Here is a 26,651-nt window from a genome sequence, read left to right as displayed (position 1 = left end):
GTTCATGAAAGAAGGTATAAGAAAGTTGAAAATGTAGGCTGAAGCCTGGTTGTATTGTTATTGTCATTTGGTCATGTCCAACTTTTTATAACACCATGGACCAGAGTTCTCCATGAGTTTTCTTGGCAAGTTTTGCCATTTTCTTTTCTAATGAATCCTTTTGTCATACAATCGGAGGTTAAGTTACTTGTCCTGGGTCACATAGTTGAAGTATCTGAGGCTAGACTTCCTGATTCCAGGTCTGGCATTTTATCAACTAAGCCACCTAGTTGCCTCTTAGATATACAGAGGTTAAGTGACTTGCCCAAGGTCACACAGCTAGGATGTGTCTGAGCCTGGATTTGAATTCAGTTCTTTGTGACTGCAGGCCCAGGTCCACTGCGCCACCTAGCCCTGCCACTTAGAAGATGCTTAATAAATCATTGTTGACTTGACTTGATTGAATCCTCTGTTCCTTTGTGTAGAGAAGCCCCTGTTTCGTATTTCCTTTGTCAGTGCCAAGGAGAGCCCTTCCACTTTCTGTCATTCCATGTGGCCCTTGTCCAAATCCTCTGTGGGTCTGCATTCATGTGTCTACGTGTTTCTGTGCACAGGGTTCTGGAACTTAATAGCCATGTGGCTCTGGCAAGAAAGTCATTTAACCTATCTTCCAGTGCCTTTCTTCCTCTATAAAATGAGGAGGTTGGACTAAATGATCATTAAGATCCCGTTTAGATCTAAATCTTATGAGTGTCAACATATGCCTCTGCATGTACGTGTGTACGTGTGTATATGCGTCTCTGTGCCTTCTCAGCTTGGGGAAGCCTTCCTAGGGTACAATTTCCTTTATCAGCACTCTCAAGGAAGTTGGGGAAGACCTCTTGAGTCAATCATTAACAAATAATTCAGCCTGTTCTCATATCGGCTCAAAGTCTTGATCATTGAGAAATGAAGCCAATCTCTCTGGGTTGAACAAAACTTTCCCAGGATCAGACCTACCTTGGCAGCACTGGGAGAAGTCCTGGCACATCAACTACTCAAAAGGGAACATGTGCTATCGCGAATATGGATACAATTCTGTTCTTTAGCCTGATTTTTGCATCCTATGATGCCAATCAGAAAGGTAAGAACCTCTCTTGTCTCATTCCCCATAGAGATCAACCTTGGAGAATTAATCTATTAAAAATAATAAATCTATAAATCTTTCTTGCTGCAAGGGACCTAAAGAATGCTAAGGACAAAACACCTGAAGATCATTCTTGCCTCTACTTTTGGTTTTTACTAAACAAGAATGCAATTTTTTGTAATAATAAAAAATAAAAAACCCCAAACAAGAGGAAATTTAAAAAAATTGGTGAAAGTGGAAGAAGAGGCAGCTCACAGAGCTAGGATCCCCTCCCCCCAAGTCTTCCTAGGGCTCTTCAGTCTGTTTCAGGCTGCCAAATTCCCTCCTATCTCTCTCTCCTTTCCCCAATCTCACTTAGACCCATTATTTCCCCACCTTTCTCAGGGTTGGGAGAGGGGTTCGCCTCCCCTCACTCTGGCCACCCCAGCTCCCTCTTCCCCCCCACCAAAAAAACTTCTTCTTGGGGGATGCTGCTTTGCTTGCTCAGTCATGCAAGATGGAGAGGTAGCTGAAGATGGGCAGGCAGTGGCCAGAGTCAAGGTTCGTTCCCTCTACCTTAGGACAGGTCTATGCAAACCATCATCTACTATGGTCCTGTTGTCATGAATATGAGGATCATGTTAGATCTCTTTGTAACCCATAGATTAACTTCTTTAACTCTAGTGCTTTCTGTTGATCATCTCCACTTTATCCTTTCTCTAGTTTGGTGATACATCCTTGTTTGCATAACTGAGTTCAGCTGCAGTGATGCTTCTCTATGCTTTGGAGCTGAATGCATGTGAGCTTCTTGGGAATGAGAGCTGTTTGTTTGGTTTTTTTAATCTTTCTTTGTATCCCCAGCACTTTACCCAGGGCTGGACACATAGCAGGTGCTCAATATATGTTGACTGACTAACTGACTGATAATGATAATATCAATACTGTTTTCTGGAAACTGCTTGTCTTTATGATTTTGAAAACATTCTGAAAAGGACTTTCCCAAAGCACTTTAGTCCAATACCAAGTAGTTGTGTGTGTGTGTGTGTGTGTGTGTGTGTGTGTGTGTTGAGATTCTTTTATTTTATACCAAGTCAGTGAATACTTCTATTAAAACTTGATATCATGGTATAAGGTGAATACTTTAACAAATGATTTGGTTACAGTTATAAAAACAATTCCTTTATGAATTGATTACAAAGTAGTTTTTCTTTGCAATAGACATTACCCATACATGGGCAACTATATTGTTGCTAACTTTCAATTTCTTAGGGCTTGCTGCTGTTAGTTATAATTACAAGAAATACATGTCCTAACTAGATCTTTTGTTCCTCCATTTTTATACATCAGAATACAAAGAATATACTTTTAAAGAAGTCTTTATTTAATAAATTGGTAGGACAGTCAACATTCAAACAGAAGAGGAAAGAAAATCAGTGGTCACAGGAATTTACCACTTTCATTCTGTAAAAGTTAAAATTAAATCTCAATAATAATATTATATTTTAAGAGATTTATTAATGATCATTAGAAATCAAGGAATAAAGAAGATTGCAAAATAAAGACCATGTGCCCATGGCTGGTTAGCCATTTTTTAGTCAACCTCACTCACCACCATCAATGCTGATTCTCCATCAGAAAGAGGGAGCCTCCAAAGTCCACGCCCTTTATTCTCTGTCTACAGGAAGTACATAATGACAGGAAGTGGTTTCTTGGGATATGTAGTTCTTTTTTAGGGTAACAGATTTTCAAACATATAATTCAGATTCAGACCATATGACAAAAGTCTCACCTGCCCAATAAATTAAAAACAACAAGAACAACACTTAGAGTTATTGGGAAGTTATTGCCAGTGCAAATAAAATTGATGGAGAAAATGCATAACTCCATATTTTACATCTCCTCCATTGCCTAGTAAGGTAATCTGTATAACATAGCCCTTTAACAAATGTCAATTTGTACCTCATTGAGTCAAACATACATAAGGTCATGGATTTAGAAGTGGAAGAGACCTTAGAAGTCATCATGTCCAAACCCCTCATTTTATAGATGAGGAGACTAAAGTGGAGAGGATGAATGAATTGTTCAGGGTTACCTGTAACACTATTTCTACTTCCCCAAGTAATCCATTTCAGGATGGGACCCAGACTGGATATAAAGTAAAGTATGTAGAGTCCTATTTCTTATGGCCTATGGGAGAAAGGACATGCATGGAAGTATCCTATCCAAAGTTAAACTCAAGAAGCTGTCAAAAGTCCTCTTTACTAAAACAGATCTGATAGGGAGCAGAAAGGAAAAGAAGCAAGGTTAGAAAGAGTAAATTAAGTGGGAATACAGGGGACAGGGCTTCCTTCCTCTCCTAACTCACAGAAATACAGAATTTCAGAGTGGAAAGGAACCTTGGCAGTCAATCCATATATGAGAAATAATTTCTTCTTCAACATCCCCAACAAGGAGTCATTAGCCTTTGGCTTAAGAACTTTGATAAGGGCAACAATCAACCCCATATTTCAATTGCTCTATGTCTTAGAAAAATCATCCTGGAACCAAGCCAAAATTTGCCTCTTTGCCACACCCACCTATTTCTGCCTTCTGGCCACAAAGAGAACAAGCCTATATTCTATTTTTTTTTTAAACCCTTACCTTCTGTCTTGGAACCAATACTGTGTATTGGTTCCAAGGCAGAAGAGTGGGAAGGGCTAGGCAATGGGGGTTAAGTCACTTGTCCAGGATCGCACAGCTAGCAAGTGTCTGAAGCCAGATTTGTACCCAGGATCTCCTGTCTCTAAGCCTGATTCTCAATCTACTGAGCCACCCAGCTGCCCCCCTATACTCTATGCTAGGAAAAGGCTATCAAGTCCTTCCCTTGTCCCTTCCTCCCAGCCTTCTATTCTCCAGTTTGAAATATTCCCATTTCCTTCAACCAATCTTCATATGCTCTGATCTCTCCTTCACTTTCTTCCCTCCTCCTCTCCCCAGCTTTAGCATTATACTGAATTAATTTATATTTGTTTATGTGTTGTGATGTGTTCATTCTTTTTTGTATCATTCTTTTTTTCCTCCATCCCTTTTGGTCACCCCGACTAAACAGTAAGTTCTTTGAAGGAAGAGACTAGGAAGCAGAAAACACAGTTCTTCTTGAAAGCCAGATCACCTTGAGTAAGTCACATAATCTGAGCTTCAGTTTCTCCAACTATAAAATAAAGAAAATGCCTGGCCTGTTTACCTGTGCAGTTGATATTCTTCTCTCTCCACCTCTGTTGTTTGGTTGTTTCAGTCATGTGTGACTCTTCATGACCATATTTGGTCTTTTCTTGGCAAGGATATTGGAGTGGTTTGCCTTTTCCTTCTCCAGCTCAGTTTACAAATTATGAAACTGAGGTAAACAAGCTCTTCATTCAATCACATGAAAATAGTTAGGATCTACCAACTTATTACAGTCTGAGTCCCATCCTGGGATAGGTCACTCAGTGGAGAAGTAGTGTTCAATTACAATTCAGGAGATTTGGGTTAGAATCTAGGCTGTTACCCGAGCGACCATAGAGAATTTACTCATCTACAAAATGAGGGAATTGGACAAGATGATTTCTAAGGCCCCTTCCACTTCTAAATCCATGACCTTAAGTTTGTTCAATTCATTGAAATGCAATTTGACATTCACTAAATGGCCATGTTATACAGATCACCAAGCTAGACAATAGAGGAGTTGCAAAATGTACAGAAGACATTATCCATGCACTCATGGGGCACAGCAGTCTAGCAGAGTAATAGGATACAGATTCAGATGAGTGTGATGCAAAGTAACATAATCCCAGGTTGATAAAATCTCAGATATAGAGCAGTAAGGGACCTCAGAGGTCATTTAAACTGACTCACTCATTTTACAGATGAGGAAAATGAGGTACAAAGAAATTAAGTGACTTGATAAAAGAATCAAATGAGATAGTATGTGATAGTACAACGTAGAGAAACAGAAAGATTGATGCTCTACATAAAGCAATAATTTATTAAACAGTTATTTTGCCATGCACTGTGTCTAGTACTAGAAATATAAACATAAGCAAGCAAGGTAGCTTTGACCTCCAAAAGCTTACATTCTAATAGGAGAACACATGAAAGAGTCTTTATGTGGATCTGATTGAACATTGGTGGGAGGAGGACCTAATGGATAGAGAGCCAGGCCTTTTGTTTATATGGATTAGAGCTATCAGTATTCACTACATTAGAAAGGAAAATGCCTTAGTATTATTATACAGATAAGTGTAACTTTGTGGGGACTGGCCAAGAGCCTTTGGATCATACTTTGAGAATTGCTAGTCTAATCTAACTCTTTAAGAAGAAGAAAATGAGGAGCAAATAGATGGCTTAGTGGCTATAAAGCCAGGTCTAAACACAAGAAGTCATGGGTTCAAATGTGGTCTCAAACACTTCCTAGGTGTGTGACCCTGGGCAAGTCACTTGATCCCCATTGCCTAGCCGTTACTATTCTTCTGCACCAATACACAGTATTGATTCTAAGATGGAAGGTAAGGGTTTAAAAAAAATTAGTTGTGGGAAAAAATGAAGGGAGGGGAGAGAAGAGTGCCCACATGATGGGGCATAGTGAGGAAATAGCCAGGGAAGCCAGGGCTTGGAAATTTAAGGTGAAAACTAACCTGTCAAACTCAGAGGCATCCAAGTTTCCAGAGGGATGGAGATAGTCTGACTATAGGATAACCCATTATTGTTATTATTGCTATTATTATTACAACTCTCAGAGCCTCCAGGCATCTACCCAATGGACTTTCAATAAACACTGGTTTTCTTCATGTCCATTCCTCAGAACTTGAAGGCAGTAGCTGCCAAGTGGAGCAGCTTCCTGGATTATTCCCAAGAGACATGAGAAGCATCAGGGTCCTGCTGATACAAGGTAGGAAGGCTTGCCTTGGAGAATTTTTCCTTTAGAAGGAGACTTCCTCATCCCAAGTCCTGAAGATTAATGATATGGAAGGTCTGCCTCTTTGAAACCCTTTAAAGATAATTAATTACCCAGAAAGCATAATCCTAGGGAGGACCAAAGAAGCTCCCTGCCCACCCTAGGGGTCTTGTTGATGGTCAGAAAGGCGGAGGATAGAACCCAAACATGAAGAAGCTCCAGACATCAGACATACCTGGTAAAGTATGGTGAACAACGTTAAAGAAGAGATGAGCTTCCTATAACAGTCTCAAGATTTATGATAGGAAGAAGTGAGGGCTAAAAGAATGTCTTAGGAAACTTTAAAAACTGATTTGCATAATTTAATTTAAAAATTCAATTAAAAAATTAAGAGTTGAAACCTGCCTTCTCCTTTGATCCTGAGCCCCAGAGCCAAATATGAACTAGGGAGGAAGGAGACAATGGAAAGAACACTGATTGGGGGGGGGGGAGAAGACCCTAGTTCAACTCCTGCCTCTGCTACTTAATACCTGTAAGTGATTTCACCTTTGGGCCTCACCTCAGTTTCTTCATCTGTTAATTAACAGGATTTAGACCAAGTATCCTCTAGGATCCCTTGTAACTCTAACTCTATGATCCTAGGATCAAGCCTAAGAGCACGGAGAGGGAAAAGATAACTTGTCATTCAAAAAATGACTTACTTGGATCTTACAACCTCCTATCTATGAGGTTCTGGGCCATCCACTCCCTTAGGAGCTCCTCATCCACCGACTTTCTGTCCCCTGCTCTCAGGGTAACTCATTGTGGCCTTTCTAGGCCTTCATTTTCCCCACATTCATTATGGAGGATGAAAATTATATTTGTTAGGATATTAAAGAGATTGTTGATAACAGCAGAGCATGAAAGGAAGGAAACCAAGGGCCTCCAGGAGCAACAAACCTCACTAAAATCAGAATACAGAAGAGTTCACCTGCTTTACAGGGAAAGTGCCAGCCCCAGCTATTGCCCTCTTCTTTAAGGGAACTGCCAGGATGGCTGGCTAGTAAAACCTAGAGGAGGGAAGATTAGGTTAAAAACTATACTGTTCTGAGTTGAGTGCTGTGTAGATATATATTCGTGTCTGAAAAAAGGGGCATGCTGAAGAGGGAAGGGAGAAAGGAGGCAATCCAAATGGTGGGGAAGAGGGAAAGAGATGAGTAGAGAAAGGAGAGAGGAGAAGAAGAAAGGGGAAGAAAGGAGAGGAGGTGAGGAGAAGAGCAGAGGAGAATAGAGGAGGAGAGGAGAGAAGGAAGAGGGGGGGAAGGAAGGAGAAAAGAGAATACAGGTGGGGAGATGAAGGGAGGGAAAGGGAGAAGAAAAGAAGGGAGGAGGAAATAAGGAAGAGGAGAGGAGGAGGGAGAAAAGAGAAGAAAGGACAGGAGAGGGGAGGAGGGGAAAGGAAAACAGGCATGTTTTGCATTCGATTTGCCAGATTCAGGTGAAGTTGGCAGCCCTTCAAAAGTTTTTAACCACATCTCCCACAACTGATTTCCTTCTCTCTCCCTTGCCCCCTTCTGCTTCCAGAAGCCCAGGGTGAAGCCAAAAGGCAAGCACCAGGCCATAACCAGATAGTGGCCAACCTGCAGTGTCTTGGCTCAGGGAGAAAAGTGATAGTAAATCTTCAGGATTCAGAGAAAAGGCCAAAGACCAGGTATACCTTGAAAAGCCTGAGCGTTATGACTGCTCCACCACAGGACAGCCCCAGTAGACTGCGCTGCTACTTATCTACAGCACCCAAAATGTGGTTCCAGGGTGGACGCCATTTTACAATCCAAGGTAAGACATGACTTGGAGGAGCTTTCTGAGCCATTGACAGCCTTGAGGATGAGGGGCTGGCTGGGACTGAAATGGCCTTCAGCTCCCCACCCAAAAGGAAGAAAGTAGCTTTGGGCCAGACAGTTTTTTGTTTCAGGAGCCTACAAAGACCAGTCCAATTTTTATAAAGCAATTTTTGTCTTTCTTTTGATTTGTCATACTGCTCTAAATAGAAGCTACCTCTCTCACATGAGATATCGTGGAAAGAGGGGGAAAAAAACCCCATCATAATTGCTGAAAAATAACCCTGGCTACACTCAGCCATAGTTGAAGAGAAAAGTGAGGCCTATATTCATGCCAACATGGTATCTCATAATTTCAATGATGTTTTGTGTGTGTGTCTTATTTTTATTTTGAACTTTTAATTTGTTCCCCTTAATAAGCATTTATCTTCTTTCCCTCCTACCTCCCTGTTCATTGAAAAAAAAAATCCTTGAAATAAATATTCAGAGTCAAAGCAGGCAGCAATAAATTAGGTTTTTACAATGTGTCTAGCACTGTGCTAAGCACTAGGGTTGCAAAAAAGGCAAAAGACAGCCCCTTCCCTCAAAGCTCTTCCATTCTAATAGGGAAGACATCATGTAAAAGGACCCTGAACTGGGTGCCTACTGGACAGATGGCATCAAAGTCTAAAGAATCAGAAGCACAGCCAGGGAGAGGGATTAAGTCTAGCTGACCTGAATATGGAGGCCCTGAAAGGAACTCAGCAACAGAAAAAAAGGGCTGATATGGCAGAGACATATTAAGGACAAAAAAGGTCCCAGGCACAGAGCAAAAAGGCAACTGCTGGCCTAGGACATAGTAGATAAACAGTAGCTGCTATTATTATTATTATGTTATCTTAAAATGTACCTCTTATTTTGCATTAACTCATTTGTTTTTATGAAATGTTGTTTCATGAACCTTAAATTCTTAATTAAATGTGTGTGTGTATGTGTGTGTGTGTGTGTGTGTGTGTGTGTGTGTGTGTGTGTGTGTGTGTGTTGTCTCCCCAACTAGATTGCAAGTTCCTAGAGGGCAAGGACTCTTGGACTGGCAATCAGTGAGCCTGAATTCTAATGCTGGTTCTGCCACTCACTAGCTGTGTGACTTCGGACAAGTTATTTTCCTTCTTAAGACCTTGTTTTCATCTTTCATAAAATGAAAGGGTCAGCCTGCTCTCCAAGTACTCTTCTAAATCCTTATTAATATTCTGTAATTACAATTTGTAGCATTAGCTGATTTCCAAGGTATAAATGCTCATACTGAAATTTTAACCATCAGGTCCAACGAAGTGGCTCAGTGGATCGAGAGTCAGACCTAGAGTTTAGAGAACATGGTTTCAAATCTGATCTCAGATACTTCCTAGCTATATGATTCTGGGCAAGTCATTTAACCCTAATTGCCTAGCCCATACTGCTCTTCTGAATTGGAACCCATACTTAGTCTTGATTCTAAGACAGAAAGTAAAAAGTTTTTTTGTTTATTTTTGTTTTTTTAAATAAAGAAAATTTAACAATTAGATCTCCAGAGGCAATTGGAGCTAGCTTCAGGACATCCCTGCATCCTTCCTTGGATTGTATCATCTACAATCCATGCCTTTATCCAAGTCATTAATAAAAATGGCAATCAGCCCAGGGTCAAACACCTATTGGGGAGAACCATAGTGAAGCTGTATGGAAATAATTAAGTGTAATGTGAACAGAGAAAAGGAGGGAGGCCTTGAAGAAGATGAGCATCAGATGAGCATTATACCCTAAGGAAAAAGTGAGAAGGACAAGGACAAATGAATGTCCTCTGTGAAGGAAAAAAGTCCCTGTGGACCAGAGACAAATGTAGATGCTTATATTAATGGGGCATGGGAAAATGCTGGTAAAGGACTGAACATCTTCTTTTGACTGATGTCACTGGCTGACTGAGCTGTTGGTCAGCACTAGGCCAGCCAGCAATGGCCTAACAAAACCAATTAAAATCATAGCACCAAGCCAGGATGCTCCTGAAGGGCTTATGGGAAAAAATGCTGTCCATATTGAGAGAAAGAACTATGGGAGTAGAAATGCAACAGCAAAATATATGATATCACTTATCACATGTATATACGGGTATGTGATTCAGGGTTTAGGTCTTTAAAAAATTGCTCTATAGCAAAAATGAATAATATAGAAATCGGTATCAAGTGATAACATTTGTACAACCCAGTGGAATTGCTTGTTGACTCTGGGAGGGGGGAGGGAAGAGGAGAGGGAAAGAAAATTAATCATGCAAACATGGGAAAATATTTTAAAATAACATAAATAAATAATTTTTTAAAAAATCAGCACCAATCAGGGCAAATCAGAAGCATTTTGTGATAATAATGGTCTCTCCCCTACTTAAGAAGCATATTAACTCCCTATGGCCTCTAGGATCAAACACAAACTGCTCTGTTTGGTATATGAAACAATTCACACTCTGATTCCATTTTTTCCCCCAGTTAATTCTACTCTCCAGCCTTTGCTCACCTCTTTTTCTAGAAGTTCAGGGAGAAGAGAGAAGGGTCCTATTCAGCTGAAACCAGATGGTGGTTCCCTTCCAGAATTCTGTCTTACTTGCTATTCCCTACACATGTCCTTTTATCACTTGCCTCAGTTCCTTTCTACAGGCTCTCCTTCCTTCCTTCTGCCTCCTGGAACCCTCTTACCTCAAGGGCTACCTCCTGCAGTCCCAGTTATTAGCGCCACGTTTCTCCCTCTCCCTGGGAAATGATGTTGTATTTACTCCTTTGAAGATTTTTGAGACTGCTTCCATTTTGATCTTTTATTATCTCCAGCCCCCAGCAGAGGGCTGGGCACACCTATAGATGCCTAACAAATCCTTGTTCAATTGAATCAAATAGAATAGCAAAATGCTGATTGATTCCTCCAAGGATGGAAAGATGTGTTCAAGACAAGGATGCTGCTGGTCCCACCCAGCAGCTTGAAGAAGCAGCTGCTTGGAGTCCTCTTTGTCTACCTCATAATTAGCAGGGGAGGAGAAGAGGAGGCAGCTAGGTGGTACAGTGAATAGAGTATTGAAGCTGGAGTCAAGAGGACCCGAGTTCAAATGTGGCTTCAAATACTTACTAACTGTATGACCCTGGAAAAGTCAGTAAACCATTATCTGCCTCAGTTTCCTCATTTGTGAGATAAGGATAATAATACCACCTGCCTCCCAGGATAATTGTGAGGATCAAATGAGATAATATTTGTAAAGTTCTTTGGAAACCTTAAAGCACTATAGAAGTGCTATTGTCATTTTTTTTGCTACTGTAGAGATTGGATATACTACCCTTGTATACAGAGGCATGATATAATAGAAAGAACTCTTGTTCTGCAGTGAAGTGACCTAATTTCATAGGAATATAGGTTTAGACTGGAAGGGATTTTAGAGGCCATCAAGTCCAACTCCCTCATTTTGCAGATAGGGAGACTGAGGCACAGAGAGATTGCACAGGATCATATAGTATAGACGAGTCTAAGGGAGGATTCAAATTTGGGTCTTCCTGACACTGAATCCAGCCTTCTATCTACTATGTCATCAAGCTGCCACTTGTTCTACCCCTTATTGCCTGTGTGACCTTGGGCAGGTCTTTCACTTCTCTGGGCCCCAGTTTCCAAAATGTGGAAAGGAGAGGGCTGGACTAAGCCTCTGAGATCCCTTCTAGTTTAGTTCTAAATCTCCAATCCCATCATTCTTCGGGATCCTTGGGATCACTGATTGGGTCAAAGGGTAAAAACAGTTTTATGACTCATTATATATTGCCAGAGTATGAGAAAGGCAAATCTCAATGAAGGGTGATAAACTTACAACCAGTAAATATACTGTCTCCAAATTAAACAAGACAGGAAGGGCTGTAGATAGAAACAGAAGTGGGTACTTGTGTGCCTGTGTGAGGAAAAAGGCCTAGGTTGCTGTGTGGCAGATGAAACCAGTTTATCACTTAACCGTTAGTTAAGGAATCTGTATTCTGCAAGTGTAATTTTATGGTTAAGAGGGTTGGCTTTTCTCTTAGTTTCCTGGTAGAAGCTCTAGTTGAAAAATTCAAACCCTGTGGTAGCTGAAGTGAGGAAGAAAGAGATTTCCCACTTATAGGCCAGAAGATTTTGGTGGTTCAATGCATTCCCTAAAAACTTGATATTGGGGTAGGAGCTGCCCCAGCTTGGGATCCTAGTAAAAACCAGTAGAACTGGGCTGGACTCATTCATGAGAGTTGCTGAAAGAGAGAGTCTGAGACAGTTGCAATTAGGTTTGCACCAGGAAGGTATGACTCTTTAACCTACATAGTAGATATTATTCCCATTGTAAATCAATAAATGGGCATTTATTAATCAGATTTCTATAAATTCAGTTGTCATAAATCAATTTCTTAGGGCCCAATCAATCCAAGGGCAAGCTAAATAAGCCCTGACCTGGGAGTGAGATGTGGGCTCTCCAACTTCTGCAGTTTACATTAGACAGATCATTTTTCCTTCCTGGGCCTCAGTTTCCTCCTCCTCTTCTTCTTTTAAATAAAAATGCTTACCCTCTATCTTAGAATCAATATTAAGTATTGATTCCAAGGAAGAAGAGCAGTAAGGACAAGGCAACTGGCGTTTTGCTCCTGGGCACTAAGCCAGGAAGTGCCTGAGACCAGATTTAAAACCCAGGACTTCCTGTGGCTAAACCTGACTTTCTATCCACTAAACCACCTAGCTGCTCCTCAATTTCTTTTTCTTAAAGAGTTAGATTAGACCAGTGGTTCTCAAAGTATAGTCTAAGGACTCTTAACCAATCCATACAGTCAAACTTATTTGTATGAAAATATTAAGACATTTTCTTTTCTAATGTATTAAGTGTTGGTAGCTCTAATCGACATAAATAAAAGTTCTTTAAGATATCTCAATAAATTAAAAAATTTTTTTTAATTTTATTTAATTAAGAAAAAATTTCCAAGGTTACATGATTCATGTTCTTTCCCTTCCCTCCTCCCACGCCCCTCCTATAGTGAACGCTCAATTCCACTGGGTTTTACATGTGACATCTCAATAATTTTTTGGAGAAACTAGGTGGTTCAGTGGAGAGAGAGCCAGGCCTGGTGTTTAAAGGATAAGGGTTCAAATGTAGCCTTAGATACTTCCTAGCTGTGTGACCCTGGGCAAGTCATTTAATCTTATTTGCCTAACCCTTTCCCTTCTGTCTGTGAGTTGTTACTATAACAGGAAGTAAGGTGTTTGGGTTTTTTTTAAGTGTAAACCTGAGCCCCAAAAGTTTGAGAACTCGTGGTCTAACCAATTTTAATCCATAGGATTGTGGATGGGATCATGGAATCATAGGGTTTAAAAATGGAAGAGACTTTGGAGTTTAGGATCCTCTTCACCTTTAATATTCTATGAATTAAAATAAAAATTCAGAACTCACAAGGCTAAGGTTCTGGATCCTCAAGGAAAAAAGTAGCCCAAACCCTCAAATTCTTCCTGTTGATCTTATTACCCAACGATTAGTTACTATTCAAGTGTCTGTAAAATTCAGCAGATTGAATAATTACCTTCTAATTCAATTCTTTTGTCAATGGGACATTTGGTAGAGGGGGCTTTTGAAAATGGGTCTCATTTTCTAATCTAAGTTGATAAAATGCTTTCTCCATAATAGTATGAAATAGTTGTTCAGTTGTATCCAACTTGTGAACGCATTTGTGGTTTTCTTGGCAAAGATAATATAATTGTTTACAATTTCCTTTTCTAGCTAACTCTATAGATGAGGGAGCTGAGGCAAATAGGGTTAAGCGAGTTGCCCAAAATACATATCTATTAAGCATCTAAGGCCAAATTTGAAATCAGGTCTTATTCCAGGACCAGAACTCTGTCCACTGAGCCACTTAGCTGCCTCCTCAAGTAGCCTTTAAGAACTGGAATGCAGGTCTTCTGAATCTCAGTTCAAAAATATTTAGAATACTTTGGCTATTAAGAATTTTAGCCAAAGAAAAATTAGCAGCATATTTCCATCCATCCTTTCCAGGAAGTCAAACTCTTGGGGTCCCTCCTCAGTTGCCTCCCACAGCCTGTGACATCTAAGAAATCAGAATTGCACATTTGAATTGTGAATTTACAGATAAACTAAACAGGACTAAAATGCACGATTTGTTATTACTAGCCTGTCTCTCCAACAGTGATATATGTTTTGGGGAAGACATTGTATTCTGCTATTTTTTACCTGTGGGACCATGAGCAAGACATGTAGCCACTACTTAGGCCTCTGTTGTTCATCTGTATAACGAGGGCAATGGATTAGGAGACCTCTAAGGTTCCATTTGGCACTAATTCTATGATTCTATGAAATATCATCAGCTCCCAGGGGGACTAGAGTTCTTAGATGGGGCCAGAAAACAAGAAAAAAGATTTTCTTCCTCTCAATGAATGAATGAAAAGATATTTTTGAAGTTTACTATGCACCAAGTACTGTGAAAAAGAGCAACATTCTTTGCCCTTAGAAAGCTCACGTTATAATTGGGGAGAGCAACCCATACAGGGTGTTCCAAAAGCCTTAGTCTAAGAATAGCAGGATAGAACAGTGGATAGAGCACCAGGCTTAGAATCAGGAGGATCTGAGTTCAAATCTCATCTCAGACATTTCCTATCTATGTGACTCTGGGCCATTTGCTTTTAACCTTTTTTCCCCTAGTCTTTGTCTTTCTGTTTTGGAAAGTAAGGTTTAAGTAAAAAAAAAAATCAATGCAATTTCAAGTGTAAAAGTTGCTCTTAACCCTATTTCCTTAGCCCTTGCCTTTCTGTCTTAGAAAATAAGGTTTAAGTAAAAAAAAAGTCAATGCAATTTTAATCTTAAAACCTCGTGTTCGCTTATAAAATTATTGCACTGAAATTGCTTGGCCCAGTTTCTCTGATTTTTCCTTGGTAATCTGTGGATTCTTGGACCTTTCTCTACCAGCATAGTCTCAATTCTCATGACAATCTGGTGTTCTAAAATAAATGGAAAACTCTTGAGGGGAATAAATAGAAAACTTCCCTTCTTCTAGAACCATAGGTATGGTGCTTGGCACATCAAAGGACTCTGCCATTCTCTGGACTTCCTGACTTGGCACCATAGATGTTTAAACAACAACAACAACAACAACAAAACACAAAAAAACCCTTTACTTTCTTAGTATTAATTCTAAGACCAAAGAGCCTTCCTTAAGGGTTAGGCAATTGGGGTTAAGTGACCTGCCTTGGGTCATATACAGCTAGGAAGTATTTGAGGTCAAATTTGAACCCAGGTTCTCCCAGAACTCTATCCACTGTGTCACTTAGCTATTCCCCTCCTACTCTTTTAAGTCCTTTCCAGAGCATTCACTTGAATTCAATCCAGCAGAAGCAGGTGGCAGTTTTGCCATCTCCTGGAGCCTTGAACTTCAGATTGGGGGTGGGGGGTGGGGAGAAAGCAACCTTCTTCTGGGTAACTTTGAACAATGACATTATTAATATGACCCTGAGATCAGATACCATCATTCCTTCTGTCTAATCTTCCTGCACTCATTGACCTCCTTTGGCCACTTACTCAATATTCTTGCCCTCAGTTACCCTGGCACTATCTTTTCTCCATATGCTACAGGTATCAGCTGGGTCAATGAGGTGGTGGTGTAGCTGACTGTGTATATACCCAGGGTGCCACTGGCTGACAGGAGAAAGAGAGCATAGTCTACTTTAATTATTCCTTTCTCTCTAGTGTTCTTACCCAATATCTCCAACTGTAAGTTCTACCCAGTGGTAGAGGACTCATCAGAGGGATTGACTGCAACCTCTATCATCACTACCGCTCCAGAAGATAAAGAGGAGAGGCCGACTATTACTGGTAATTATTCTTTTGTGGAGCAGCAAGGCAAAGCATGAATGTGGGCTAAGGGGGAAAATGACAAGAAGAGAAATAAGAGGAATCCAGCAAAAACTTGCTCTCTCTGGGAAAACTTTTTGAAGGTTTTCAAGAAGCCTCTGATAAGCACAAAATTTCTTAATGATAATTAGAAAAATAGTTGAAATTCATTTTTTTTAATTTACCTATCCATTCCCAAAATTTCATGATTAAATGGAACTCTGGGTATCAAAACATGTTACACCAATGTAAATCAGCAACCTGTGGGGAAACTTCATAGGCTTTTTTTAGTAATATTTAAATTTCCCCCCCATTACTTATAGAAACAACTTTTAATGTTCATTTTCTCATATATTAAGTTCCAAATTCTCTCCATCACTCCCTTTATCCCCTCCCATTTCACTAAGATAGTAAGCAATTTGATATATATTATACCTATGCTATCATGTGATACATATTTCCATATCTGTCATGTTGGGGAGGAAGACAAACATCACTAAAAAAAACATACTCATGAAGAAAACAAAGTGAAAAATGGAATGCTTTGATCTGCATTCAGATTCTATCAGTTTTTTCTCTGGTGATGGATAGCGTTGTTCAAAAGTTCTTGGGAGTTAATTGCCTTGGATCATTATATTGCCAAAAATCGGTCTTTTATAGCTGATCATTCCACAATTGCTGTTACTGAGTACAATGTTCTCCTGGTTCTGCTCACTTCACTCTGCATCAGTTCATGGAGGTCTTTCCAGCTCTTTCTGAAATCATCCTGTTCATCATTTCTTCTAGGACAATAGTATTTTCACGGCAACCCTATACTACAACTTGTTTAGTCATTTCCTAAATGATGAATATCCTCTCAGTTTCTAATTCTTTGCCACCACAAAAAGAGCTACTATAAATATTTTTGTACAAACAGGTTCTTTTCCCTTGAAAAAAAATATTTTGGGGATACAGACCTGCTAGTATTGTTGCTGGATCAAAGGGTATAGACAGTTTTTAGTCCTTTGGGCATAGTGCCAAATTGCTTTCCAGAAAGGTTGGACCAACTCCCAACTTTATAGTTTTAGAAAGGTGCCTGGGGCCATGTGAGGTAAAGTTCAGCCCATGTGTGTCAGAGGCAGGATTTGAATCTAGGTTTTCCTGACTCCAAGGCAGATCTGCTATCCACAAGTACTTTGAAGTTCAAAAATCATTTTACATATATTATTTCAGGTGAGGTTCCCAACAACTCAGTTAAGCGGGTAATAACATCACCGTTTTAAGGTTGATCAAACTGAGGACTTGAAGAGAAGGCGATTTGCCTAGTCAAACAGTCTGTTTCGAGATTCAAGCCTCACTCTTGTCTAACTGGCTTTTGGATTTGTTTTCATTTTTGCATTTGTATCCCTAGGCCCTAACTTGAAGTAGAGATTTAGGCTAAGCAAATGGGGTTATGCAAATTGTCAGTTACACAGCTAGGAAGTATCTGAGGTCAGATTTGAGCCCAGGCCCTCCGAGCGCTCTATCCACTGTGCTACCTAATGGTGCCTCTTAACATGCTTTTGATTTATTCATTGATTGACTCCATGACTAGTCTCCTACCTTCTGTGCCATTTGGGAAAATTAGCTTGCCTAAATATAAAACATAAGTCCTGGGAACTTTGCATTCTGACATCACTTACAGCCAGAGAAGACTCTGTCCTTCATGCAGGTCTAGTTGAACTGTAAAATGCAGCATGGGCATGAAAGATAAAATGGAATAAGCATTTATTAAGCACCTACTATACCAGGAACTTTACAAATATCATGTCATTTTATCCTCACAACTACCCTGGGAAGTAGGTGTTATTATTATTATTCCCATTTTGCAAGTGAGGAAACTAAGACAGACAAATTAAATTACTTACCCAGGGTCACATAGCTAATAAGTATTTGAGGCTGGATTTGAACTCAGGTCCTGTTGGCTCCAGGCTCAACATTCCTTCCACTTTGTAGCCTAGCTGCCTCAGAAATCCTGCCCTTACACTCAGGAAGACCTGGGGTCAGATCCTGCCTGTGGTGCTCCCAAGCTGTATATCACTTGACAAGATACCTAACCTCAATTTGAGTCTCAGTTTTCCCATCTCTAAAATGAGAGTGTTAGAAGAGACCCTCCTATCCCCTATTAAAGACAGGTAACCTATACTGTGGGTAATAGAATACCATTGGAGTGTAAGGGGTGGTAGTGAGGAGGCAGCCAGGGAGAACAATGGATAGAGAACAATCGGTCTGGAGTCAGAAAGATCAGAGTTCAAATCTGAACTCCGATATTTACTAGCTGTATGACCCTGGGCAAGTCACTTACCCCTGTTTGCATCAGTTTCCTGATCTATAAAACTAGCTGGATAAAACCAAGCAAGACTTAGAAAGAGTCACAAAATGTAAAATAAATAATTTTGACTACATCAAATTAAAAAGTTTTTGTACAAACAAAACCAATGTAACTAAAATCAGAAGGGAAGCAACAAATTGGGAAACAATCTTCATAAAAACCCCTGACAAAGGTTTAATTACTCAAATTTACAAAGAGCTAAATCAATTGTACAAAAAATCAAGCCATTCTCCAATTGATAAATGGGCAAGGGACATGGATAGGCAGTTCTCAGCCAAAGAAATCAAAACTATTAACAAGCACATGAAGAAGTGCTCTACATCTCTTATAATCAGATAAATGCAAATCAAAACAACTCTGAGGTATCACCTCACACCTAGCAGATTGGCTAACATGACAGCAAAGGAAAGTAATGAATGCTGGAGGGGATGTGGCAAAGTAGGGACACTAATTCATTGCTGGTGGAGTTGTGAATTGATCCAACCATTCTGGAGGGCAACTTGGAACTATGCCCAAAGGGTGATAAAAGAATGTCTGCCCTATGATCCAGCCATAGCACTGCTGGATTTGTACCCCAAAGAGATAATGGACAAAAAGACTTGTACAAAAATATTCATAGCTGCGCTCTTTGTGGTGGCCAAAAATTGGAAAACGAGGGGATGCCCTTCAATTGGGGAATGGCTGAACAAATTGTGGTATATGTTGGTGATGGAATACTATTGTGCTAAAAGGAATAATAAAGTGGAGGAATTTCATGGAGACTGGAACAACCTCCAGGAAGTGATGCAGAGTGAAAGGAGCAGAACCAGGAGAACATTGTACACAGAGACTAATACACTGTGGTACAATCGAGGTTAATGGGCTTCTCCATTAGTGACAATGCAGTGTCCCTGAACAATCTGCAGGGATCTAAAAAACACTATCCACAAGCAGAGGATAAACTGTGGGAGTAAAAACACCGATGAAAAGCAACTGCTTGACTACAGGGGTTGAGGGGATATGACTGAAGAGAGACTCTGAATGAACACTCTAATGCAAATACCAACAACATGGAAATGGGTTCCAGTCAAGAACACATGTGATACCCAGTGGAATTGCACGTGGGCTGTGGGAGAGGTGGTGGGAGGAAAAGAAAATGATCTTTGTTTCCAATGAATAATGTTTGGAAATGACCAAATAAAATAATGTTAAAAAAAATTAGCTGGAGAAGAAAATGGCAAACTACTCCAGTATCTCTCCCAAGAAAACCCCAGTTGGTCTGTGTAGTCACAAAGAGTTGGACTGAACAGCTGAACAGGAACAATAGTTTATTGATGAATAATATGGAAATATGTTTTGCATGATAATATAAGTCACATCTGACTTTTCATGATCCCACTTAGGGTTTTCTTGGAAAACATCCTGGAGTGGTTTGCCATTTTCTTCTACAGCTCATTTTACAGATGAGAAAACTGAGGCCAACAGGACTAAGTGATTTACCCAATGTCATACAGCTAGAATGTATCTGAGGCCAGATTTGAACCCAGGTAATCTGGACTCCAGCCTGGCACTCTTTCCACTGTGCTACCTAGCTGTGATAGACATAGATAAAGAGAAAATATATATACATATTTATATATACAAAAATAAGTATATATTGTGTGTATAGATATAGGCACATACTTTATAGATATATGTATAGATTTGTGTTTATATGTATACATGGATATGTGTACTTTTAAACATGTGTGTAAAGATATACACATATATATGTATATAATGCATGTATGCATAAGTATCCATACACGGATATATAGATATATATCTATACCCACATGTCTAAATACATAAGAGTCTATGATCCTCTGATCTTTCTGGCTCAGGCAAGTGATGCCCCTCTGAATCCTCATTTCCTCATGTGGCATCCCCTGTAGCAATCAAATCACATCTCTAGACCAGAAAGAAAAAGAAAGTGTTTGACACAAGTTTCCTTCCATCTCTAAAATATATGGTCCAGGGGCAGCTGGGTAGCTCAGTGGATTGAGAGCCAGGCCTAGAGATGGGAGGTCCTAGGTTCAAATCTGGCCTCAGATACTTCCTAGCTGTGTGACTCTGGGCAAGTCACTTAACCCCCATTGCCTAGCCCTTACCACTCTTGTGCCTTGGAGCCAATACACAGTATTGATTCCAGGACAGAAGGTCAGGGTTAAAATAAATAAATAAATAAAAGTTAAAATAAAATAAAATATATGGTCCTATTATTATCTATTCTGTGTCACCTCGTGTAAGTTGCTCCCCTCTCTGGACTCCAGTTTCTCCCTTTGTAAAATGAGAAGATTAGACTGAATTTTTTAAAATTCACAAATATTTTACAAATAAAATACAAAAATGTTATTATCTCTGCCTCCTATTATTTCCCTCTCAATTGAATAATTAAAAATGAAAATAAAACCCTCATAACAAATATATAGAGACCAGCAAAGCACATCCTCACATGAGTCACATCCCAAAATATAGGATTCATTCTGTATCTTGCATTCATCATCTCTCTGTCAGGAGGTGGATGGTGTTGTTTCATCTTAAAGATTAGAGTGGATTCCCAGGCAACTACATAGTAAAATGGATAAAGATGGATGCATTTGGCCTCAGAAAGATCTGAGTTCAAATTCCTCCTCAGATGCATGACTAGCTGTTTGACCTTCGGCCAATTACTTAACTTCCTCAGACTTAATTTCTCCATTTGTAAAATGAGGATAATAAAGCCCTTTCCTCACAGGATTGTTGTGAAGATCCAATGAGATAACACCTGTACAACACTTTACAGACATTGGTTTTTTTTTGAGACAACATTTATTTGGGGTCAAAGAGGGAATGGAGGAGTCACAGGATCTTCAAATACTCAAGGGTAGGACGCTGGGGAGCCTGAGGATGGCTGGGAATGTCATGCATGTTGCCATCATCTTGAAGAGGAACAGGTGGTTGTAATGTGTAGTCTGGTGGATCAAGCCTTCATATGTGGTTGGGGACTTAGGGGAGGTAAGAGAAGAGTCATGGTGCTCATGGTGAAGGTGACTTCCCTCCTTCAGAAACTGTTCCAATCTGCCTGCCAGCTACGATTATTTTTTAAACCCTTACCTTCCATCTTGGAATCAGTACTGTGTATTGGTCCCAAGGCAGAAGAGTGGGAAGGGCTAGGCCATGGGGATTAAGTGACTTGCCCAGGGTCACACAGCTGGGAAGTGTCTGAGGTCAGATTTTAACCCAGAACCTCCCATCACTAGATCTGGCTCTCCATCCACTGAACCACCCAGCTGCCCCTACCAGCTATTATTATTATTATAATTATTTATTATTATACCTCTAAAATCCTTTCAAATTCAAATCAAACTTTGTCTTTCTTCTTCCCTTCTCTTACCCATCAGACCCAGATGAAGATCTACTCATGAGGCAGAAATGGAGCATCGTGGTCAAGGCCCTGATTGCCATCACTCTGTTGATCAGCGGAGTAGCCATAACAGTGTTTGTCATTTTTGAAGTCCCTTGCCCAGTAAGCTTGCTTCTTATGATGAAACCCTGGCCCACTGGGTCTAGAGAGACTGTCCTTTTTCCATCCTCTTCCTCCAACCCCAGTGACACTCACCTGGAGAGACTAGATGTTGTCCACCCACTACCCTCCCAGGGGTCTGATCCCACCAGACTGGAGTTAAATTGAGTGAGAAAAAGACACTATAAACTGAGGAAAAGGCGAAGGGTTTTTTAATGGATTCTCAGTAGAACAAGCATTCATGTGGGAACCCCTCTCCTAAGGAGAGCCCCTTAGATCCAGAAATTAGCTAGCTTTTATTGTTTGAAAGTGGAAGAAGAGAAAAAAGAAGAAAAAACCCAACAGATTGTGGCTCAAGGGACAAGGAGTCACAGCAAGTTTTTGACAGTAACTCCTTGGAGTGATTTTGGGGGTCTCAAGGAGACCAGCCTGGAAATCTCTGCAGCTCCTCCTGGTGAGATGGTCATACCAGGAAAGTTTCCCAAGCCCCATTGGCGCAGGTAGGGCAGGACTCCATTGGTAGATTCCCATTTCTCAGGCTTAGTTTATAGCTTCAAAGAATGATTTTTATGTGTCAGAAACCCCTGGAAAAAATGGAGGCTTAAGCAAATCCAGCCACTTATTGCTCAGGATTCCTTTCATTTTTTCAACATCAAGAATTCTTTTGAGGAGATGCACCTGGTGGCTCATTTTTTTTGACGGGGAGGAAGGGCTGAGCCACTGATGGCAAAAATCACCCTCCTTAGCTGGACCTCTCTTCTCTCTTCAGAGTGCATGTCCCGGAGCAGGGAATCTGTGCCATTGTCCACAGTGGAGAAGACAGAAGGAAGATGGTGCTGTTGGAGGGCCCCTGCCTGGGGCAGCTGGAGCCCCAATTACAGGAAAGCCTGAGAAGGGAAGTTGTGTATTTTTCATAATGTTTCTGATTTGCATAAATCCCAGACTAATCATGTTGGGGGGTTGGGGGAGGTGATGAGTCAGACTTTTTCCCTGACCCCAGAGGGCAGAGCTAGGGTCAGTGGGCGGAGGTGGCAGAGATAACTTGTAAGGAGGATGTCCCAACAATGAGACAAGTCCAAAAGACTTGGGCTGGGGGGCGTGTGGGCTCCCCTCAATGGAAGCCTTTAAGGAAAAGCTAGATGACTCTTTGTTGGAGATACCAGAGAGGGGATTCTCAGGCAAACACAGGTTGGAATCACTGATCTTCAACGTCCCTTCCAACACTGAGATTCTGTGATTCTGCCATTGTGGATGGCATGCAGCTTTGAGAGTGGAAGACAAAACACAATAACACTGGACTTGGACCCAAGACCAAAGTTCAAATCACACTCCCCCCCACCCATTCACTTAATTGTGGGGTGGCAAGGGGGTACAGTGAATAGTATGTTGAACCTGGAGTCTGGAAGACCTGAGTTTAAACCCTACCTCAGAAACTTGAGAGCAGCGGGACCCTAGGCAAGTCACAGAGCCTCTCAGCCTTGGTTTCTTCATCCGTAAAATGGGGAGAAAGCACCTTCATGTAACCTCTCAGCCTCATTTTATTCATCTATAAAATGGAGAAATAATGGCCCCTTCATATAACCTCTCAGCCTCAGTTTCTTCTTCTGTAAAATGGAGAAGTAATGGCATCTTCCACATGAATCAAATGAGGTAGCACATGTAGAGTGCTTTGTAAACCTCAAAAACTAGGATTTGTTAGTTGCCCAAGTGACTGTGGGCAAGTCATTGAACTCCTTTGGGTCTCAGATGCCTTCCAAAGGAGCTCTACGTCATTTAGAACAGACCCCTTTCAGTTCTAGGTCTATGATCCTACGAAACAGAAGCCAGGTCAGAGGGAAGGGAAAGCTAGCTGAAAGCACCTCAAACCCTTATGAATTCTTAAAAGCTTCCTTATTCCTGGTCCTTCCCCTATCATACCAGGGGCTGTGTGTGTTACCAGTTCCCTCTGGCGTCTGACACAAATAGTGCAGCTGCCACAAGACTCACCTTTTGACAGGAGAGAGAGATTAGCCCCAGCTTCTTCCCAGGGGGTAGACCTCACCTCTGACACAAGGAAGATTCTGTGAGAGAGCAGCCCCCTTCTCTTCTTTCCCTAGAGCACTGTCAGTAGAGCTCAGGTCTGAAAATATCAGAGTCTCTAATTCTTCCAAAACTTAAATAAATTGTGGATTCATACCTTCCTTTATTAATTCATTTAATAACAAGCTATTAAGCTCCTACTATGTGCAACAAAGACAAAAGAAGAGATTATCTTATACTCAAAGAATTTACATTCTCATGGAGAGGGTTGGGGAAAGTGACATATAGATCACTAATTAAATATATATATATAGTAAAATAAATAATTTTAGGGACCTGAAGCCCAAATAACTGGGGTGGGGGTGAGAATTTATTAAGAAAGGTCTTGAAGAGGAGGTAGCACTTGAGCTGAATCTTCAAGGATTTCCAAGAAAAAGAGCAAAGATGAGAAAGAGTTGTGTTCAACTTGTGCAAAGAAAGGAATGGGATGTCTTGCTGGAGACAGAAAATAGACCAATCTGGAATATAGAATGTATGAAGGGGAATCATTCTGCACTTTGGCCTCTTGGAGTTTTTTCAGATGACTTCTTGGTGATCAAATGGTAATGATGACTCCGTTACCTGCCCCCAGAAGCAGCTCCAAGCTTTGCAAAGTGAAGGATAAATGCAGAACTTATAATCAGGAAGAAGTGGGTTTGAATTCTGCCTTGGACTTTTTTTTTTGTTTTTTAACCCTTACCTTCCATTTTGGAGTCAATACTGTGTATTGGATCCAAGGCAGAAGAGTGGTAAGGGCTAGGCAGTGGGGGTTAAGTGACTTACTCAGGGTCACACAGCTGGAAAGTGTTTGAGGTCAAATTTGAACCCAGGACCTCCAGGCTCTGGACCTGGCTCTCAATCCACTGAGCCACCCAGCTGCCCCCATGCCTTGGACTTTTATAAGCTGTGGGACCATCAACATCTAACATCTTACATTCCTCATCTATGAAATGAGTCTCTTCTTGCCTTTTAGGGCTTGATGGCTCAAATGGGATCATGTGTATAAAGCCCTTTGCAAATCTTAATGTACTATCTCAATCAACCAAATTTATTATTAAGTACCTACTATGTGCTAGGCACTATGCTGAGCCCTGGGAATACAAAGAAAAGCAAAAACTGACCCAAAGAGTATATTGGGAAAGGCCACATGTAAGCAACCATGATGAATTTCCCAAGAGCATGATGGAGAAATCCAAAGGAGTGTAGCCAGGTAGAATTCCTATCAGTGTGGGAATCAGAGGTTGGTTGATCCTTTAGGCTTAAAATCTATATCCCTTTTAATAATGTAGCTGGCTTGACTTAGGTTTGATGCAGAAAAGAAAATAGGGTCCTCTTGGTTTAGCATTTGGTTCTTAGGATGGTTGCAGGTATAGGAACCTTTTCTATACATTATAGAGAGGGTCTGTCAGAGTCGGACACTTTGCTGTTTGGCTGGAGTTTCTATCCTATATGTTACAGATTCCTGTCTACACTTGCACCATTTACACACCTTCTTAGAAGAGGAAGCCAAAGCATTTCCATTTTTTTTTTACTGGATCTTACACATTGGTATAAAGAATCCCTTCTGGCAATGTGAATCAGTACCTGCTCTGCAACTGATAGTAAAGTTAATTGGGGCACTCTTAAGAAGCTCAATAATTTGCTCAAGTGCACATAGCCAGTGGGTGTCAGGGGTGGAACTTGAACTCAGGTTTTCTTTTTTTTTTTAGTTAATCGATTACATTAAAGTTCCTAGATATCTCCCTCCCTCTTTCTCCTCCCCACACTTGGGAAGGTATCACTTACACAAAGGTATGATTATATAAAACCAGGTTTTCTTGTTTTTGAGGTCAGCACTCTATGCAATATGCTACTCTGCTTCTTTATACCAGGATTAATGGGTCACAAAGGGGTGGAATGAAATGACCCCAGAACTATGGGAAAGGTAATGATGCTCACTGTTAATAACCCTATCACAGGGACCCAGTGTAGACCCTTGGAACAATCTGTTCATATCCATTATTGTGTATTTCTTCTTACTCTCTAGGTTGGACCCAGGACAGAAGTTTCCAACTCATCTTCTCCAAAAATGGCAGCTGAGATCATTGTTATTCACCAGACATACTTCTGAAAAACTCTTTTTCTAGGCACAGAATGCCTTGCACACTGAATATCAGTTATCAATACTGTGTTCCATGTTCCTATTCTGTCTTCTCCCCCTCATTCACAAAGAAATAGCAGTTTCTTCTACAACTTAGTCCCTGCCAGTTGAAAGTGAAATCAGACTTTACTGCTGCACCAACACATCAGTGGAGGCACAAGTTCAGGACTCACAGTGATCTCCATGGTATCCACAGCCTTGGCTCATTGACTCAGTTTGTGTATCTGTTAATGGATATCCATAAATACTTCTCTAATAGAAATCATGGCCAAGTAAGGGTATCCGTTGATTGTTACTCATTAGTGCCAAGATTAGTCACTACAATTTAAATAATTTCTTTTTCTTAAAAAATGTATTGTTGTCCTCCAGTTTCATTTTTAGTGTTTACTTTGTCATGTTCATTTTGTTTATTGTTACTCTGATTCTGTTTGCTTCGCCCTGCATTGATTCATACAAGTCTTACCATCCCATGTTTTCTGAATTTCTCATGGTCATCATTCCTTTCAGAAAGATAATATTCCATGATATTCATAAACTACAATTTGTTCAATTATTCCCTAATTAATCAACATTTATTATGCACATGGACTATGTGTCAGGCATTGTGGTGGGCTCTGGGCCCACAAAGATAAAAAAAATTGAAACAATACCTGTTCTCAAGGAGCTTAAACATAATTAGGGTAGAGAGGAAATGAATATATACCTATGAACCAAATATATATGAAATAAATATCAGGTCATTTGGGAGGAGATGGCCCTTCTAACTGGCACCCATTTTGTTTCTAGTTCTTTGCCACTACAAAAAAAAATGCTGCAAATATTTTAGTATCTTTGATCTTCTTTCTGTTTTTGAACACCTTGAGGGCATAGGCCCAGGCGTGGGCTTTTTGG

The 26,651-nt window shown here is 40.4% G+C and overlaps 1 protein-coding gene across 1 annotated transcript; it reads left to right on the top strand.

Moving 5' to 3' along the window:
* The first annotated feature begins 760 nt into the window (after window positions 1–760).
* On the top strand, window positions 761–26,245 carry C2H17orf78 (chromosome 2 C17orf78 homolog). The gene is made up of 6 exons (XM_056814653.1): window positions 761–1,102; window positions 5,904–5,990; window positions 7,560–7,811; window positions 15,546–15,671; window positions 21,441–21,565; window positions 25,647–26,245. The coding sequence occupies exons 1-6, from the start codon at window positions 1,045–1,047 to the stop codon at window positions 25,728–25,730; spliced, it is 732 nt and encodes a 243-aa protein (XP_056670631.1). The 5' UTR covers window positions 761–1,044; the 3' UTR covers window positions 25,731–26,245.
* The last annotated feature ends 406 nt before the right edge of the window (window positions 26,246–26,651 follow it).

Source organism: Monodelphis domestica, chromosome 2 (assembly GCF_027887165.1).
Source record: "Monodelphis domestica isolate mMonDom1 chromosome 2, mMonDom1.pri, whole genome shotgun sequence".
Taxonomy (NCBI): Eukaryota; Metazoa; Chordata; class Mammalia; order Didelphimorphia; family Didelphidae; genus Monodelphis; species Monodelphis domestica.
Note: the sequence above shows the minus strand (reverse complement) of the source record. Positions and strands in the feature narration are given on the sequence as shown.

Coding starts and splice junctions, on each gene's coding strand:
- C2H17orf78 (XM_056814653.1), top strand. CDS start 1,045: ATGGATACAATTCTGTTCTTTAGCCTGATTTTTGCATCCTATGATGCC. Junction 5,991..7,559: donor CAGGGTCCTGCTGATACAAG/GTAGGAAGGCTT, acceptor TTCTGCTTCCAG/AAGCCCAGGGTGAAGCCAAA. Junction 15,672..21,440: donor GGAGAGGCCGACTATTACTG/GTAATTATTCTT, acceptor CTTACCCATCAG/ACCCAGATGAAGATCTACTC.